The sequence below is a fragment of the Brachycentrus maculatus genome, unplaced genomic scaffold, assembly GCF_059751285.1.
Source record: "Brachycentrus maculatus isolate JH-2025_06_01 unplaced genomic scaffold, ASM5975128v1 h1tg000007l, whole genome shotgun sequence".
Lineage (NCBI taxonomy): Eukaryota > Metazoa > Arthropoda > Insecta > Trichoptera > Brachycentridae > Brachycentrus > Brachycentrus maculatus.
Genome location: NW_028280762.1, coordinates 1,967,539 through 1,988,301, shown reverse-complemented (window position 1 = coordinate 1,988,301; position 20,763 = coordinate 1,967,539). Strand labels below are relative to the sequence as shown.

Sequence of the window (20,763 nt, the reverse complement as noted above, 5' to 3'; positions counted from 1 at the left end):
TAAAAAAAATAGAAATTGTATTAAATTGTATAAAAAAAAATACTATTTGAAATAAATGAATTGAAAAAAGTCCCTAAGATTTACACAAATGTAAATGCGATTTATGGTTCAATTGAATTAATTTATTCTTGTGACAGCTGTTTCGCCTCGCAAAGGTATGTCGAAGTGTGTCGAAAAAATCAAATGAACGTACTGTATATATTTATATTAAATTCTTTAAATATTTCTGTTATTAGAACACATTTTTCAAAATAGTAATTGGTAATTAAATTTATTTTTGGTACTACTAAATCCAAGAAAATAAATTTAAATATTTATATCTTAAATTAATAAGGTTCGTTTGCGAGGACAACGGTGAATTGAGAATTATAGTTCCAGTTCACAATGCCATTCAATACATTTAATGTTGACAAATGCTTAAGTATATTTTTTAAAGGAGAAGAAAATACTGTTTTTATTAATATGTACATTTTTTTGTATTATTGACGTCTTTTCATAAGAGAGGTAGGTCATTGAATTTAAATTGAATAATTAAGAGGTAAAGAAATAAAGGCACTTAGAAAATCCATGACAAAGGTGTTTGAACACAAAAAATTGCTTGAATTATGAAGAAAACACTAAAATTTACAATATTTTGGAGAGGGTTTTCAATTTTGATTAAGGTATTAAAATTCAATCCGATTCTGCGTAATGCTCAGATCCCGTAACGTAATAATAATAATAATTGCACAAACGAAATGTACCATCACCAATTACCAGACTAAATCACTCTACAGACAAAACAATCCGTTATCCGAGAACCGGAACGACAAACAACATGTGTTTTAACCATTTCAAACAAAAAAATTATGTTCAATTGAACAGAAACACGGTAAACGCCAAACACAAACACAATTCAAGAAATTAGTAATTAAAATACACAGGTATTTGATAGCGAATGGGTTACAAAAATACACACAATTTGAAATAAATTAAAAATGTAACTGTATGGTTATTTCAAGTACACATAAAATCGGACACATTTTAAATTTATATATATTTATTTAAAAAAAATAAGCACTTGTTTTAAACGCCTCCGTCTAAAAATGAATATTTTTAATATTGATACGACTTATTTAAATGCGAACGTAAAAAATATATATATTTGTTACTTTTCGATTTTTTTTCGGCACTGGATTATTTAAAGCACCTTTTTGTATTTTTTCGAGTTCGAATTTGTATTATTTGTTATTTCTTTATTTGTATATTGTCATAGTAATACAACGCGAAAGGTGTTGGCGTGCGCTCCGCCCGACCGACATGTGGAACTGATCAAAACCGAGCACATTCTAGTTGACAGTATCGCGGCGGAGTTGGTGTATCTGTATGTGTGTACGTGTTGCTGTGTATGTTGGTACCTGTAATCTTTTACCTGTCCCCCGTTACGATGGAAAATCATGCTGCGGCGTCGGCGCATAACTGAGTCCATTTTACAGGTAAAGAAAATTTCACCCGGATGGTGTATTTCTTCTGCTTCTTGGTGTAGGCCTTGTGGCCTGTTTTTAAGGAGGACTAGCCTCCTAACACAGGAACCAAGGAACATAGTAAAGAGAATTTGGCGTCGGGCACTATTTTAATACCAATATTTTAAATGAATATGAGTCATTTTTTATATATGTTTTTTTGGTAATCTTAGTTATAATATATGTCACAATAAAACACATTTTTGACATCTTAACATAGATAAACAAGAACATGGAAAGAATATGGATGTTTTCAGACTTCTCCCAGTATGTAAAATAATCCGGTTAGGATTTTGCATACATCTGAATAAAAGAGTCTCTGCTAAACAAAGCTTACTCAAATCAACCAAAGATACTAAATTTAAGTTAAAATTTGTTGTGACACGTGTTTCGATGCATCTGTATTTGAAAGTGATGCGATACATTATAACATGCCCCACAATAGATTTTAAGAATTGGTGGAAATTGTCGAGTGAAATTTAGATTAAAATGAATAGATACTACCACATGCCGAATTAATGAATTAATGAGCGAAATCAACTTTACTTTTTTTCGTATGAAAGAATTTTTCACGATTGTTCAAAAAAGTAAAAAAAATGATATTATCGCAAAACTCATTTTTAATACGTAGGTATTACTTTTCTGGCCAGAATGTCCCATTATAGAAAGAGGGAAGGAATAAAAAAAATATATATATATATCTTACTTTTTAGCACTTCTATCTGTCTCTTTGGGCTTCTTATGCCCTGTAAAAATCTTCTAGGGCCTTTATCGTCCACATTGAGAAATACTGGACTAAATAGTAGTATTTATAATAACAAGGCGGAATAACTATTTAAGAAAGTAAATTGATAAGCGATAAAAAATGTTAGTTTTCTAGAGACACTTTAAATACTGTTGGAAATGGCTGTTCGGTTGACCGTTAATAATATCGATTCCATCTCGCTTCAGTAGGTTGTAGCCGGCCTACGATGGTAAATGCCACAGACACGTGCACACTCGCCAGCGGGTCCGCCCCGTTTAAATTTAAAGGCCTAGGCGAGGAGGTTACGTAACAGTATCTACTCATTTTTTTTAATAGCGCGCAAAATTCAAATTCCGAATTTAAAATCGTTATATTGGCAGCAACTTTTCGGCCATGCAACAATTTTCTGTACCAGTATCTACTCATTCTTCAAATGGCGCGCTAAATTTAAACCTCGAATTAAAAATCGCTATATTGGCAGCAACTTTTCAGGCATACAATAATTTTCTTCACATGTAACAGTATCTACTCATTTTTAAAAAGCACGTTAAATTTTATTTCCAAATTTAAAATCGTTATGTTGGCAGCAACTTTTCAGTAATCAACAATTTTCTTCACACGTATCAACGAGTATTTATTATTTTTATATCGCGCTCAAAATTTCAATTCCGAATGAAAAATCGTTATATGGTATTAAGATTATTTTCTTCAAATGTTAAGTAGGTATTTTTTCTTATTCTGCACACCCTCAATGCATCAATCATTAAAATGGATTATTATGACTTATTAACATACGACAATTTGAATCAAACTGGAGTTCAAATTGAATCAATTACGCGCTGTATTAGATTTTTAAATGGAAAATAATAAGTATTGTTGACGATTTTTAATCAATCCTTTGAATGGCACATAGAAATCCCCATAAGGAGTTATTTACTCCAAGATATAATAAAACGTTTTGCTTTGGATTGGGCGAAAGATAAATACTGTACATGTGTCCTAAATGCGTTTTTTAAACGTAATTAATATGTAGGTATTATCATAACATCACAAATGTAATAATAACACTTATGTTCGTATTTTAATAATAGTATTACTTAGCTTAATTTCCGTTTTTTGCAATTGTAATTATATGTAGTACGTCCATTAAATTTTTCAATTAGATACTTAAATCAGTTTGAAATACTTTCGCAAGGCGATACAGCTGTCACAAAATAAATATTCAGTTGAAAATAAAGCGTTTTTTGATTGAAATAAGACTCGGTTTATTGGAATAATTAGTGTCAAAATATTGATATCATCTATTGTTTTTTTAGTCTCAAGGTTCGTATCGGATAATTCAACGTTTTGGGGTTGGATTCCCACTTTGCACCAACTAGAACCCTATTTAAAAAAATTGCGGTGCAATAAAATGAAATAATAATTATTTAAAATACATATAGACTTTAATTTTGTTCATTCATATTTATTAATACTTTTGATTTTTTTAATTAGCAGAAACTAATCATTAGCGCGTAAAAGAGAAAACATGAAAATTCTAAAACCCTGTGATTATATTTTTACAACAGATATGAATCCTTTTTTACGCGCACCAATTCTGACTGCAATAAGTTTCGAATTATGAATAAATAAAAAGTTTGAATGATTAATAGCGCAAAAAAGAAAAAGCATGAAAGTACTGAAACCTTTTTTTTTTCAAATTTGAATAAGGAACGTAGAATTCAAATACCAAATTTAACTCACGACTGAAAAATACGTTTGATAAACGAAAACAGTTCTTGGAACTCATTTGAATAGAAACTATATTGTCATGGTATTGAGTAGCCATGATGTATTATTGTGAGTGGGGCGGATTCATAAGTGATACAAAGTTTATGAGTAAACATTTTAGATTCGATCACGCAGAGGTGAGACAAAACATGTTCAATCGAGTTATTTCCAAATCATTTAAGGTTATATGAATCATTAAAATATCATCAACCCATACCCAACAGTCCTAAAAACGAGATTTTTTATATGTAAATATGTTTGTAGATTTCTCCACTTGGGATGAAACATCTCTGGTTTATATACATATATACAAAAACTTGTACAGTTAAATGTATATATATATATATATATATATATATATATATATATATATATATATATATATATGTATATATATATATATATATATATATATATATATATATATATATATATATATATATATATATTTACATTTACATTTATATGTTGAATATTTTACTAGAATTCTTAACAGTTTCCCTGTAAATGCCCAAAGCACCAAGCTTAATAATGTACAATAGTTTATAAAGTATACATAAAAGTATCTTTCTAAATATATTTAACTAACTAGATAGATAACTAGCTATCTAGGTAAATAGATGCTTTATTAAACTTGATTATTAAGCTTGGTGCTCTGGGCATTTTAACTATTTTGTAACGTACCGCCCTTATAATAATTAAAATAAGATATATTTTTCAATCCGTAACATTTCTATAAAAAGACTTCGACGCATGGTAATTTCGAAAACTCACTTAAACAAACCCACGAAAAAATTAGTCTAATAATATTCTGACTATTTTAAATTTAATATATATTTAATAATATGCGAAAGAAATTATAGTTGACGGCTAAGGTTAATAAACAGATATTGTATAAATATATTACCAATATATTTTATTAAAAGGCTTTTTCTATAGAACAGTAATTACCATAATTTAATTGTCAATGAATACGAAATGAAAAATTGGGAACAAACCGAAATTAGCGTCACAAATTACTTATTGAAGTCGTTAAAAACATTTAAAAAGATAAAATGAAACTACACAATGTTTTCAGCTGAAAGTTACGACCCGTGATTCAAACCATTACAGGTGTGCATAAAATTAATATTGATGCTATTTTAAAATGGTTTGCGTCTGTACTGTTCAGGTGCAATTTCATATCGAAAGGTTATCGACCATACACTCTTGGTGTATGCCATCTGTGTATTGCTATAGAAATTAATTGAAGCAGTGTCCGCTAGGAGTTCGCAAGCAGTAAATTTGAAAATCTTTTTAAATGTAAAAAATATATACCTAATGTTGCCAATGACGGCTCGGACGTGCATTGAAATTGTGAGAATTCAGGAGTTTTGTCTGACGATTAAAATTTTGTAGAGTGCGTGCGACATGTAAGGTGAAGTATTATTAAATCTCATATTTATTTTCTCTAAATCCAGGTAACATTTTACGTAAAATGATTTTTTTCTTGAAAAATTATGTTTGCATTGAAAAAAGTTTTTCTTCCATATACCGTAGAACGGGGCTACTTGAACTTTGATGTGTTACTTGAGCCCAGTACAATTTTTTTTATTTAGATCTGTATTTGGTCTACAATAATGAACGTATCGACATGGTTCATTGTTTCCCTGACAGGTGACACTTATACGTTCATTATTGTAGACCAAATACGGATTTTTTTGTACTATCAAGTAACACATCAAAGTTCAAGTAGCCCCGTTCTACGGTAATTATATGGTTTTGAAAAGAAAAGTATTATAAAAGGTAAGGAGTTTAATAAAAACATACACAAATACTTTTTACAATTATTTTTTTCCATACATATTCTTAAAAAAGAAAAAAATATCCAATTTACATTTTTTTTAAATGAGCGTGAGCACACGCCCCCAGCCCTGAGTGTGGCTGAACGCATTCTGATCTGAGCGATTGGGACAAGCTTGAGATCTAAGATTTAAGGATATGGTCACAAACCTGATATTTCCGTATGCTCTCCATCTGGTCCTTGGTGGGCTGCTGCGGCTGGGGGCGCGCGGGGGGCAGGGGGGCCGGAGCCCTGTTCACGAGCCGCCCATCGCGCTCTATGCGCAGGTGGTCGCGCGGAGGCGGCACCGGCTTGCCCGCAGCCCCATTGGCCGTGCTCGGAGCACCCTTCAACCACAAACGACAAGATTAGTTTCATTAATTAATTCGGCAGTCACTTTGTGGTAAAATCTACCCATTTTTAATTCATGTTTTACTTAGTAAATACCACTATTTTTTAAAATCTACTGTGACACGTGTTTCGATGCGTTCGGTGTTTGAAAATGATGCGGAATGCATCGAAAAACGTGTCACAGTAGATTTTAAGTAATAGTGATATCTACTAAGTAAAATATTAATTAAAAATGACAAGATTAGTCTCTAGCATCCTGACAAGCAAAAGTGACCAGCTGAGGAAGTAGTAGACAGAGATTGAGGGTTTCATTCCTAATAATATATTTTTATTAATAACCTGCTATGAAAAAAGAAATCTAAAGCAAGTAGATAGATGTTGGGGGTTCTAATCCCTCTCAAGCTGGACAGGTTGGATGAAAAGTAAGTAATGTCTTATTCTTCAAACTCTCATCCGAGCCCCAGTGGTGCATAAGGCACTGCATCATATAAACACAGTGTCATCTTGATCGTTGATCTTGATAACACTCGAAGGAAATGCGATCAGCCATTGGCTTCAGGTCCAGGGTAATATTGAATAAATATTGTATAGAAAAAAATCACTAGTATTTATTTGGCTTTTTTTGGGAATTTGGGAATCAAACCCAGGACCTCCAGTACGGTAGCCCAGCGTGCTAACCATTACACTACGGAGGCAGACAAATTTCATCCTATTAATAAAGAAACTCTAAAATTAGTAGATAGATACATTAGATGTTTGGGGTTCTAATCCCTCTCAAGCTGATCAGGTTGAGTGAATAAAAAGTTATGCCTTAAATAACAAATAATTTACTCCTGAAATTATTATTCCAAAAAATTTCGAACAATTTAATAATGACATTAGTTTAAATCGTCATGTATTGATAAAATAGGAGTATGTATCAAGAAAAAATAATTGCATAATAACAAAATACAGCAAAACTTCGATATAACAAACTTCGGATTTAACGGATGAAAAATCCGGTAAAAAGTGTCGCTACATGTCAACAATTGCAATGCCTGCTTTAATTGTCATGCAATTAAAGCAGGATTACCGAAAGCAAGCGCGTCGATATCGAACAGCAACGTCACTTCACGATGAGTGTCCGAAGACAATAAGTAGAATTTTGATTGTGTTTTGTACTGTTTATTTAAATCTAAATACTGTATAAAGAATTGTTTTCATAAAAACATTTTTTTCATGTTCATATTAAGAATTTTTTGTTTATTTATTTTAAACCTATTTTTATAAACCGGACTTTCGGCTTTAACGGACACCCCCTCCCCCCAATTATTACGTTATATCGAGGTTTTACTGTATGTCAATTCTTAAAAAAGGAAAATATGGTTTTCCAAAACTGGAAGACGGGTATACTTTGAACCAAAGGCGGTATACTTTTTACATAGACTGAAATTCCGTACGGAAGTAAACGTTTAAACTACGTAATGCAGATAACTTCTGTTTTATAATTTAATTATGAAGTCAAAGCCTTCTTACTTCAGGCAATATTCCTATCTCTTATTTTTTCTGTGGAGTGTAATTTGTTAATTACATTAATATACAATAATTTAATAATAATTAAGTTCGTATTTGGTACACATACGATTTGTATATATTTATACATATAAATATCCACTACGTAGTTAAAACGTTAGCTTCCGAATGTGATTGATGCCCAGGTTCAAAGTAGACTCATCTTATGACACACAGTTTAGTCAAACAAGCAACAATTGATTGGTTAATTAATATATCTACGGATAAAAAATAAGAATACTTGATTATTTCTATACATATTAATAAATAAATCATTAAGTATTTGTATCTTATATAAAATATGGGTTCAAAGGATTCAAAAGGTATAAAGCAGAGGATGATTATAAAATATAAAAAATAAGGCTGGAATAAGAATAATTATAATAGTTTTGCATTATAAGCTATCTTTACACGTACGTGTTTAACCATTTGATTTGTGCATTACGTTGAGAAAAGCACGCATTGCAGAAGTGAATTCTCACTCCTTGTTCCACGGTCTTTCATTTGAGTTATCTCGTACAATAATAACGCGCGATAAAGCACGTACGTGTAAAAGCAGCTATGAGTTATAGAATTATAGAATAAAAATGTAACAAATACAATTGATTACTTGATAAAACTGAATCAATGTTCACTTTAATTCAATATAATTTGAAGCTTTTTCAAACGGATGTCGAGCAAATTACAAATTTCCGCGGATTAAAAATCTGAGGTTGATTTTTCATTATCAAGCTATTTATTCAATTCGTTATCTGATACATCTTTTAATATATTTTTCTGTACATTTTTTATCACACAAACTATATTTTTCAAAACTTACACCGTTTTATTATCAATCATGTAGTAAAAGAGCTGTTTAAAAAACAACCAGTTTCAAAATTCTCTAAATTTGATTAAAGCTATTATTTTTTGACATCTCATCAAAGATGAAGAAGAATATGGAAGTCTGGGCATTTACGGGGCTGACGACCGTCGTAGGCTGGTTTAAGTGATCACTTTACACATGTGTAACATTCACCAATTCTACCCATTATTGACAACCACACTTCTCAAATTCTTGGAAGTGCTATATATATATTTATATATATATATATATATATATATATATATATATAATATATATATATATATATATATATATATATATATATATATATATATATGAACCAATTTCTTGAAGCTGCTATTGGTGAGATGAAAAGAAGCTTTTTATTGAGCAGAAACTCTTTTATTATTATTTATTTTAATTATCTTTTTCTTTGATGAGATGTTAAAAAAATAAAATGAAAATAACTCCTGTAATTGGAGATATTCCAGATTTTGTGAACAAGTATTTGGACACACTCAAAATGTTGTTAATTAAAGCTGTTTTTAGGTCCTGTTGCATTACCATTTTTGTGCGTACCAGATGTTAAAGCTGATCGAATCATGAGATATCAGTCAATTTAAAAGCGTATGTAATGTGATCGCTAAAGCCAGCCGAGGAGAGATAATAATCCCTAAAAATGACCAAACACAATATTACCTTATTAATATTAACATTTCAGAGACATTAAGATCTCTGTAAGACATCCATAATATGTCGTAATATAATAATATGGTTGTGTGATTGTGTTGCATAGTGCATAATGTGATTACTTTAACCAGTCAATGACGGTTGTAAGCCCTAATATCCAGAACACCACATTTCCATCCCAATTACTACTTCGTCACTTAAAGGATTTTATGTAGGTATCTATTTGTAAAATAATATGTAGGTATCTATTCAAAATAAGTGTGTAAAATAGAAATTTAAAATAGATTTTATGTAGATATCTATTTAAAATTAGTGTGTAAGAAAGAAATATTAATTTCTTTTCAATTTAAGTTATACTTCGTAAATTTACTCAGCTATCTAAAATTATAGTTAGAAAGCTAAAATTAAAATTAGAGTTATATATACGAGTAAGTGTGTAAAATGGAAACATAAATTTATTTTTAATTTAAGTTTAAATTGGTAAATACCAATATTTCTTATTATTAAGTGCGGAATGCATCGAAACCTGTGTAGATTTTAAGAAATAGTGGTATTTTAATTAAAAATGGATAATATATCACTCACTCCTTTCAAGAACGTCATAAATCAAAAATTGACAATTTTCAGTTGTGCATGTTTTCGGAATGCCCAGAAAATGTACTTTATAAAAATGTACCATATAATGTACTATATAATGTACTTTATAAAATGTACTATATAAAAGAGGCATATTTTAATGTTAATATTTACCCGCTACAGGGCAGAAAATGTTGTTTTTGCATTTTGGAGAAAAGGTATTGTTTTATTATTTTTTTAAATAATCTAAATATTTTTCAAAAGGAGAAAATACCTTCAGGTTTTACCTAAAAAGATCTGTGGCATAGTAAAAAGTTCAATAAGTGGCTTGATATTTATTTTTAATACATTGTGTTATATTTTTAAAATTTAAAAACGTTGTCCTGAAAAATCAAGTTTTTTGATTTATGACGTTCTTGAAAGGAGTGAGCGATATATTACTTCAAAGAGACTGCCAAATCAATTCATGAAATTGAACATTTTCATTTTTTTTAAAGTTCTTGTTCATTATAAATGTACACTGATAGAATTACTAAAAAGCATAATCTTCGATGCATTCCCCATCTTTCTCAAACACCGATGTTTGAAAACGATGGGAAATGCATCGAAATAAGTGTCACATAAGATTTTAAGAAAAATTGGTATTTACATACTTGGTAAAACTCAAATTCACAATGTGACTGCCGAATCAATGGATGAAATTAATTTATTGCATGTAGTTTGTAAGATGTTAGTATAGGTGTGTCATTTCCGGTGAAAGTGTCGTATTTTCAAACAAATGAGTAGAAACCATTCCAGGAAATGTCTTGAACATAAATAATGACGAATTACAGTACAGTGGTGATTGATACAACCGAGTGCATCAAAATAAAAAATTAAAATTAAACATTGCTAAAACTGTTACCCAAAAGATGTATTAAATGTTTAAACAAGTTTACCTGGCCACAAGTTGCCATGGCTCAGTCTAGTTTAATTGAAAATAAATAAAATAGAAACCATAGATTTTAAATGTGATATTTAATTTCACAATGCTTGTAAAGCAATGAAAATACTAAAAATCTATGAAACAACGATGCGATGGAAAACATTGAAAAAGTGACAGCAGCTGTCAAGAAGCACGCTCGGCAATTTTTATATTGCACGTGTTGCTGTTACTTTAAACGGATGGTGGTGCCATTATGATAAAAAAAGATGTTTAGATTCGTTACACAGAGAAACACAGTAGGATGATGACAGGTCGTGAGCCCTTAAATTCATATTCCATTCTCACAAAAGTCACTTCGTCTTTGTTGAGACCTCTATCATATGCCTATTTATCTTGATAACAATCCCTAATGGATTAACTTCAGAATAAGTGGACAATACTCAAAGTATTGTTATGTAAATGTTAATAAAAAAAAACTGGGAAAAATTATTTACTGAAAGGGATAAAAGTCGATGTATTTTTGATAATGTATTATAGTATCAATATGTGGCAAGATAAAAAGAGTGCAAAACTGGTATAAGAGAAAGAGAATTAATTAAAGTTCGGATAAATTTTACTTTCTTGTTTAATGTTTGAAAATGCATTAAGACGAACAACGTCTCCACCACTCTATCGTCACTCTAGTTAGAAGTTTGTTAATACTGCGATGTGGTTTGAACGTTGGAAAGAAGTTTCAACTAAGTTTTTTTTACGACATAGTAATCCAAAAAACAAAATCAAAAAGAGTGATGGTGCAGTGATTAGATTCATTGACGAGATCGTACATATTATACAAACATACATATCATATATCGCTCACTCCTTTCAACAACGTCATATATCAAAAATCGTCAATTTTCAGTCGTGCATGTTTTTGGAATGCCCAGAAAATGTTAACTACATCCCAGCAAAAGCGGCATATTTTTAACTTAATATTTACCCGCTACAGGGCAGAAAGTGTTGTTTTTGCATTTTGAAGAAAAGGTATTGTTTAATTTTTTAAATATAAATATCTTTAAAATGGGGAAAAAAAACTTCAGGTTTTACCAAAAAAGATCTGTTGCACAGTAAAAATTTCAATAAGTGGCTTGATATTAATTTTTAATACATTTTATTACATTGTTAAACTTTAAAATCGATATCCTAAAAAATCAAGTCTTTTGATATCCATATGATGTTGTTGAAAGGAGAATATCTAAGACCTTTTGCTTACGTGTTCTGTCAATGTTTTACCTTTTCTATAAATAATGCCTCTTCGTCGAAGACAGGTGTATGAATGAAATAAAAATATTTACAGTCAATATTGAACATGTGTTATAAAAAATCTTTATAAATATTGTGAGTATTTGGAAACACATGACTTTTTGTATTACTCATTTGATATTATTTTTTGACATCTCATCAAAGATTAAGAAGAATATGAAAGTCTGGGCATTTACGGGGCTGACGACCGTCATAGGCTGGTTTAAGTGATCACTTTACACACGTGTAACATTCACCAATTCTACCCATTATTGACAACCACACTACTCAAATTCTTGGAAGTTCTATATATATGAACCAATTTAGAAACCTTGTTCTTGAATCACTAGACCTTCACTAGAGACATCTATTGGTGAGATGTAAAGAAGCTTTTTTATTATTTTTACTCATTTGAAATCGGCATATAGTAGACTTCAAGCATTTGGCCTTAGATATCCGTAAGTACGAATGAGTTCTATATATCGCTCAGTTGGTGCAACAATGGCGTAATTACACTTTTAGAAATATTACAGGAGATGCCATTCAGACGTCGTAGCAACAGAAATAGCGCCATTTTACTCAATTCTACAATGACAGTCGCGCCATCTCGCAGCATTTCACCACAAAATCAATTCTGTCCATGTTTCTCCGATGTAAATAGTCTTTCCGTATTTATTGACATATCGTAGTCATACAGGGGAAAGTGACCAAGTGCATTTTTTACAAAAACGTGATCATTGACTATTTGATGTCTTACTAGCTTAATTTTGCCCTGAAAAAAACCCCAAATGATTTTTAACTTGGAAATATAATAAATTGACTTGTTAAAAATGACTAACTGCTTTGGTGTTTATTTTCTTGCCAAGCAAAAGTGACTTTAATAACCCTCCTGAACATTTTATGTTTTGTTAGTTGGTCACTTTCTCCTGTACGACTACGATATTTAAGTTGTTTAAAAAAAGTTTAATTACTTCATTGTTGTACCAAATGAGCGATTTGTAAATAAAATATGGTTAGTAAAGTATCTAGGTTTTAATTGTTACGTATTTTAGAATATATACATACCATCACCATTGTTAGATTCAATATTAATATATTCAAGGCATAGAACACCGTAGCCACCAATGTACCATCAAGTGTTAGTAGGGCTTCGTGCTGCTTCACCGCTGATCGTGCGTTAGGTTACCTGAGGAGCTATAATAGGCTTCTTTTCCGATCCAGGGTACTTGGGAGTGGACTTGACGATTTGCACGAAGCCGTCCGGCACGTCGACTGCCATCTCTCTATGCCCGTATCGAGAGACTCCGTCCACGAACCCGTCCGCCTTGGTGGCGCTAGAGATGGGGAAGTAGGCTGGGAGGGGAGAATCCTCGCCCTTGGGATAACCAGGGACGATGGGGATCATCACGGACTCGTTGTGAGCGGAGAAAGCGACACTCTCGGTGAAGAGAATCTTCGAAAAGGGGTTCTTCTCGTCGCTGATGTACAGTTTGACCATGTTGTCATCGTTCACATCGTAAGAGACGCTGCTCTTACTTATAGAAATAGGAGAATCGTCGCTCAAAACTGACTTGTCTTTTGAAGAACTCGCGACTGATCTGATGCTTTGAGTGGCGTTGGAAGTTCCTTGGCTTCCGCTGCCCCTGGAGCTTTTCTTGCTGCTGAAACTAGAACTAGATCCCGAACCGCTTGTCGGGCCAGAATTAGAAAAATTCAGATCGTCCTTTACTCCGTCCGTTATGATGACTTCCACGTCCATCTTGCTGTCCTTCTCCGAGTCGGTGTCCTTGAAGTTCTTCGCTTTCCCGTTGAGCAGTTTGCGCTCGTCCTCGGCGTCTTCCACTGCTGCCTGGCGGATGAGGGTGAGCTTAGCGGATGGGGTGGGTTTGGCGGAAGGTTTAGAGGGTTTGTGCGGGGTGGGCAGCCCACCTACCTGGGGAGGGCGCGGGGGCGGGTAGCGGGGCGGAGTCTTGTTGCGGGCGATGAAGGATTCGGGCACATCTACTGCCATCTCTCTGTGGGGCCCTGCAACAACATTACAAGAACCTTAAAAATACACTCGCAACAGAGATAGGCTACAAAATGAAAAATGTTAATCGAAACGTGTAAAGCGGACACGGTTTTAGTATTCATCACTTTCTCTATGCTGGCAGGAAATTGGTAAGATGTTTACTAGTCCTTAAGTAAACATAAGAACATTAAAAGAGTACGAATATTATTTACAGTTTTTGCTTTCAAATTCAACAAATGGATATCTATAATGGTACTGAGATGAAGAGATTGACTCTAGATAGTAGGTACAAACGAAGTACATATTTTAATGAATCAATAATATAATATTTTTTCATGTATTGAATATATAATATAAAGCTTTTCTTCATGTTTTTAACGATGTTACTCTAAATATAAGATAAAAGATTATTTTTTATTTATAATATCTGCTATAGTAATTATAAGTAGCAATTGTCGTCATAAAACGTCACGAACGTTGTGGGATACCCTCATACGCGCCCCGTGTCTATACTCTTACCTAACCTTACCTAACCCATAATATACACATGAAATATCAATATTTAAAACGCCTTTTTAAAATTCCTTTATATCTTTAAAAAAATATAAATTATACTGTCCTATCGTCAACGTAAACGTCAACGTATTTAAAAATATCTGAAAAGACCCTAATATTATTTTTTATATAAAGTATCTAACACTCGGAAATCGGCTACTGGACACCTAGTACTTAAGTACTGAGGACCCTCATATGTAACTTTCTCCGTTTGACATAGATCTGGTATTGTACAAATAAACTTTGAACGTGCATACATGCATGTTGATAAATAAAATACTATAATATCCCTCCATGTCACACATCGACAAATACCCAACGGACGCGTATCCGATTGACCATACATCCTGTCGTGTCGTCAAATCATACGTTTACGTACAAAATCGTCCATTCAGTCTCCACGCTTGAATAAAAATATAACAAAACATGAAATCGCCTGAACACAATGGTTAGTAATTTATATGACGTTATTTGTAATGAATATTATCATGGACTACGAACTATAGATGGTCAAGGAAAAACATTGCAATCAACTAAATCACAATAGTCATAATTATTATAAGAAAAAAATAGAAAATAATAAGAACATCATTTCCTGGCGAAGCGGATATTTAATCTTCTAAATTGCCGGGGAAATCCGATGAACTATTAATTAAACAAATTGGAGAATGTTGTATTATCTGAGTATGGAGTAAGCGAGAAACGTATCCAAGGCATAACAGTCTTCACGAGGATACCACTTCATGAATTAGGGTAAATGGCTCAATTTCATCTTAGTTTGATATCTCTAAGGATGTAAAACAGGGATGTGTAATGTCACATTGGCTGTTTAATATATACATGGATAATTGCATTAAAGAAATGGAAGGTTCAAATATTGGCGTTTGAATGATCGATTTGACCGTATGTTGCCTTTTGTATGCGGACGATGCTGTGCTTCTTACTGATAGTAGAGAAGATCTGCAGGAGTTGGTATCAATAGTGTATGGGGTGTATGGTTTGGTTGAAGCGGAAGCCTGCTGACGCGTATGGGTTGAGTGGTAGTGAGATATTTATATTGTACTGTATCTATGGAACTGACCAGGGTCTCCGCTGAGCGAGAGCATCATGAGCATGTCTAGGTCCTGCGGGGGCGCGGAAGCGCTGAGGGGGTAGTCCCCCTCGGGCAGGCGCGCCTTGCACGACTCCTCGTCTCCCACCACCACGATGCTGGAGCCGGATCGGCGCCGCTGCCTGGAAACATTAATAAAAACAAAACTGTCAAATCAATAGGGCATGAGATGGTATTTAGAAACATCGACACAAGGCAATGAACTAATGATGTTTTGTAAAATTAACAGAGGGGAAAAAATGGTGTTCAATAATTGACCCAAAAAAAAAATTAGATCATGGTATCGATCGAAGGATTGTGACAATAAGTGTCACCTGTCAGGGAAACAATGAATCATGTCGATACGTTCATTATTGTAGACCAAATACAGATTTAAATCTCTTTTTTGTACTGGGCTCAAGTAACACATCAAAGCTCAAGTAGATTTATATTATCCACTGACACTTCGTGATGGAATTGCATTTTTATTTTTTTATTAGATTAAAACCAATATTTTTAGCTTTTCCACTTTTTTATTTGACCAGCGACCGGGTTTCGTCGTTACCGACATCATCAGTCTGATGATGTCAGTAACGACGAAACCCGGTCGCTGGTCAAATAAAAAAGTGGAAAAGCTAAAAATATTGGTTTTAATCTAATAATAAATTAAAGCTCAAGTAGCCCCGTTCTACGGTACGTATTATAAAATTGAGAGCGAATACAAAATAATGTTCAATAAATTTGGCACAAGACACGTACCGACGTTTTGTAAAATGATGTGCGATAAAATTGACACACAATACTAATGGTGTTCAAAAACTATAATTATACTATATTATGACGACGCATGATATTTGTGTCAAATAAAAAGTGGGTTTGCTGGATCGCGTAGAGAGAAAATCTTGTACCAAACAAAAATAATTGATTAGTCTATGTTTGTAGATGTTCCGATCAAAACTGCCCCGTAATTATAATTGATCATAAAAACACGAATGTAATTGCGGTTTGGTTTCATTTTCATATCATCGTTCGACGTGTCCTACGTTAAGTGTTCTAACTACATTTTAGTAAATTTTAAGATATTTGGTGTATGTTATCAACTGACCGTTACCTACAAATATGAAGAAACAAAATATATATATATGAATTAAATTAAGCCTAGTTTTCAGGCGTATAAGACGCTATCTACATCGAATTTTCGAAATGAACTGAACTCTAGCTACTTAATTTTAACAAGGCACAAAGTTTTTAAAACGATTTGAAAAAATATTTTATATGTTTTTGAATGTATAATACTAGTTTAGAATTTCGGATAAAACCGTTAATTAATAAAAAAAAATACGTTGAAAAAATCTTCTAAGCTCTCTCCTGTAAAATAACAGATTTGCAGATAGAGTACTTTACGTAGGGGCCGTCGGTGTGTACAAACACAATCATTGTTATATGATATTTAATTTAAGAGTATGGTATTCTTGCCATTTACAAGTTGTTCTACTGGCAGACAGACGAGAGTCAGTATTACCTAAAGTAAGAAAACCGGATAAATGAAGTTCTGTGATTGACATATATAGCAATCTCAACGTTAAAAGAGAATCTCTCAAAGTTTGATAGTCACAGAAAAAAACGTGCCCCAATTTTTATTAATCGAATATTTCTTTACCCTGCCTCTTAGAAAATCAGGTACAAAGGTACAAAATCTCGAACGTAGTTAGGTTAGACCTATAATATATAGGAGTGAAGCATGTAGTTGACGAAAGAATGATGAAAGTATACTGAATGTAGGCAAAATGAGATCTCTTAGATGAATATGTGGCAAAAAGATGTATGATAGATATTTGAATGGTGAAATAAGGAGAGAATGAAGGGATGAGATAAGTATTTATTTTTTGATTTGGCGTTTAATTTGTAGAACTCCATTTTAATTTATGTATTTATTTTTTAATCAAACACAGATTTTTGAGTCTACTATTTTATTAACAAAAACACATAAAAAATTAATATTGTGACAATTGTTTCGCCTAGTAATGGCATTTTTAAACGAATAAGATGGATGAGATAAGCATTATTGATAAAGTAAAGAAAGGTGTGTTGCGAATGAAATAGATTGAAATGTTGGAAATAGGAGCAGAGGAAGACCGTGCAAAGCTAGGCACGATCTAGTAAGTCAAATACTTGAAAGTGGTCAGGTCAAGAGTCGGAATTACCGGCAGGTATGGATGAGGAGATGCACGAATGTGGAAGGGGCGAATAACGTTTGCAAAGACAGGTTGGCGTGGCGTTCTATTCCCCCTGCCTACCTTTGCTGGGAAGCAGCGTTCTGGTTAGTTTGTCAGTTAGGTTATTGAGATATTTAAAATAAATAGCATTAAAATATAAAGTAACCAATAATTGTCACAAGGTTCAGTAACTGAACGTCTACCCTAATTTATTAAATAACGATTATTTGATAATTTATTAATCCAATCCGAATTCCGATCTACAAATGACATGTTGATATTTGAATTGAATACCATATGATATATTTTTAAATAATAATCAAATCATGTAATAATATGTATGTGCATACGGAATGCGCATGGCAAATTTTTATTTTAGAAACAGTTTTGGAATCACTGGTTGGAAGCACTTAAGAGAACAGGTAATAATTATCAGAAGTGATAAAAATAAACAATAGAGCGACGGTGGACAAGGTACATATTTACATTCCAACGAAAATTATATACTATGTAAATAGCAAACCTACTTCATTTTTACCTTATAATCATACAAAAATGCTCAAAATCGTGTAGCTTGGAGACAACGTTCATTTAATAATTATATAAATAATAATAATGATGAATGATGAGGCGAATGTAGTTGGAAAAAGGAGCAGAGGGAGAACGAAGAAAATTAGGCATGGTTAGGTAAGTCGAATCCTTTTATTTTAGATTAGAGTGTGCTGAAAGGGTCTCTGCTAAATAAAAACTTATACATATGTATATGTATTAAAAGAGTCACATATAGAACAGGTCATAAACGCTTCAATATTTTTCTTCATCTATTTTGAGATATTTTTGTCCGCCTCTGTCCTCCTGTCACGTACTGGAGGTCCCGGGTTCGATTCCCAGGGGGGGGTCAAATAAATATGAGTGATTTTTTGACGATAATATTTATTCAATATTACTCTGGACTGGTACCTGAAGCGGTGAGCTGATCACCTTTCTTTCATGTGTTAATTGATCACAATAACACTGAGTTTATATATGATACAGTGCCTTTTGCACCATCGGATGCGAATAAGGTTTTTTTTTTAAATGTTGATATATCGAGCACGATTTACACACAACGAAGGTTTGATAGTCCCAAGAATTAACAGTAAATATGGGAGTCGAACACTGCAATATATCGTTCTGAACATTTTTAATTTGTTGGCGATAGATATTAGAGGTCAAAATAAAATATATAACAAAGGCAAAATAAAGCAATGGGTAAATAATCAAGAGTTAATTTTATTAAAATTGTAAAATATATACTTAAATTTTTAATATTTCTCTCTTTTTTGTGTGTATATTAGGTTGAAATGGTTAAAAACAATAAAAATATATTAAAAAAGAACTCATTTTTTTATTTTTTTTTTATTTTTATTTATTGACTTGGCATTTAATTTGTAGAACTCCATTTTAATTTATGTATTAATTTTAAATCAAACACAGATTTTTTGAGTCTACTAAGTTGTATTTTATTAACAAAAAACACATAAAAAATTATACTGTGACAATTGTTTCGCCTTGTTAGGGCATTATCAAACGAATGTCTGATAATGCCCTAACATTCGTTTGATAATGCCCTAACAAGGCGAAACAACTGTCACAGTATAATTTTTTATGTGTTTTTTGTTAATAAAATACAACTTAGTAGACTTAAAAAATCTGTGTTTGATTTAAAATTAATACATAAAAAAAAGAACTCCACTGACAAGACACACAAGGTGGCTTGGTGGGTCTCTGCAAAATATATTTTTTTAATATGTTAAAAACGATTGATTTAAATAAATGTATACAATTTATGTTAATAATAAAATAAATAATAATAAAAAAAATCAAAATATAAAAAAAACAGAGTGGAAAAACCCAGATTTGTGAACAAGGATTTGGACACACCTAAAATGTATAAATAAAAAAAATATCACCTATTATAAATACATAAATTTTCATTGTAGAAACATCATCATTCATATGAAAATGGAATAATTAATTACTCCAGTGGCACAAGACTATGAGCCTTGTGTACTGTGCGCCGTCGGAACATTATCCCGTCAACTCGGGTGGAGATATTTTAACATCCATCATAGTCTAACGGAGTCTTTCATACTCGTACGGTGATAAATAGTATCAATCATAATTGAAAATCACTTTCCGGGAGAGTTATGTACTTAACAAATCCCGCGTTAAGATTTTAACAGAGCATACAAATATAATAACATACATATGTACATATCGCTCACTCCTTTCAACAACGTCATACATCAAAAAACTTGATTTTTCAGGAGATAGTTTTCAAAGTTTAAAAATATAATAAAATATGTTAAAAATAAATATCAAGCCACTTATTGAACTTTTTACTGTGCAACAAATCTTTTTAGGTAAAACCTGAATGTTTTTTCTCCATTTGAACAATACTGAGTATATTAAAAAAAAAAAAACAATACTTTACTTCAAAATGCAAAAACAACACTTTCTGCCCTGTAGCGGGTAAATATTAAGTTAAAAATATGTCGCTTTTGCTGGGATATAGTACATTTTTTGGGCATTCCGATAACATGCACAACTGAAAATTGACGATTTTTGATATATGACGTTGTTGAAAGGAGTGAGCGATATGTATAACCAAAGATCTTAGGATTTAGCTCAGATTACTTTTCATACAATACTTGTTTACAAAAATGACAGTCTACTATTAATGTTACAATTTACTGTAAATTATGGCGGTATACGTTAAGGCCCATTCATTCCACCGGAGACCATCGGAGAGGTCACTCGTCTGCTCACGACCGAGTTTTTCTCAATTTTCTCAATTTTTCTCAATTTTG

The 20,763-nt window shown here is 32.1% G+C and overlaps 1 protein-coding gene across 9 annotated transcripts in view; it reads right to left on the bottom strand.

The window, feature by feature from the left end:
- Positions 1 to 20,763, bottom strand: part of sdt (MAGUK p55 family member stardust) — a 190,384-nt gene that overhangs the window by 49,555 nt on the left and 120,066 nt on the right. For 6 of the 9 annotated variants that reach the window (XR_015837557.1, XM_088260207.1, XM_088260217.1 and 3 more), the window contains 3 exons: positions 15,687 to 15,838; positions 13,226 to 14,064; positions 6,010 to 6,186 (listed from right to left, as the gene is read on the bottom strand). Coding sequence is in view for 8 of the 9 variants with exons in the window: in XM_088260207.1 (XP_088116333.1) it covers positions 6,010 to 6,186; positions 13,226 to 14,064; positions 15,687 to 15,838 (1,168 nt within the window). In the remaining variant the exon portion in view is untranslated. The remainder of the gene's footprint in view (positions 1 to 6,009; positions 6,187 to 13,225; positions 14,065 to 15,686; positions 15,839 to 20,763) is intronic. The other 3 variants (XM_088260244.1, XM_088260265.1, XM_088260260.1) reach the window with 1 other exon arrangement.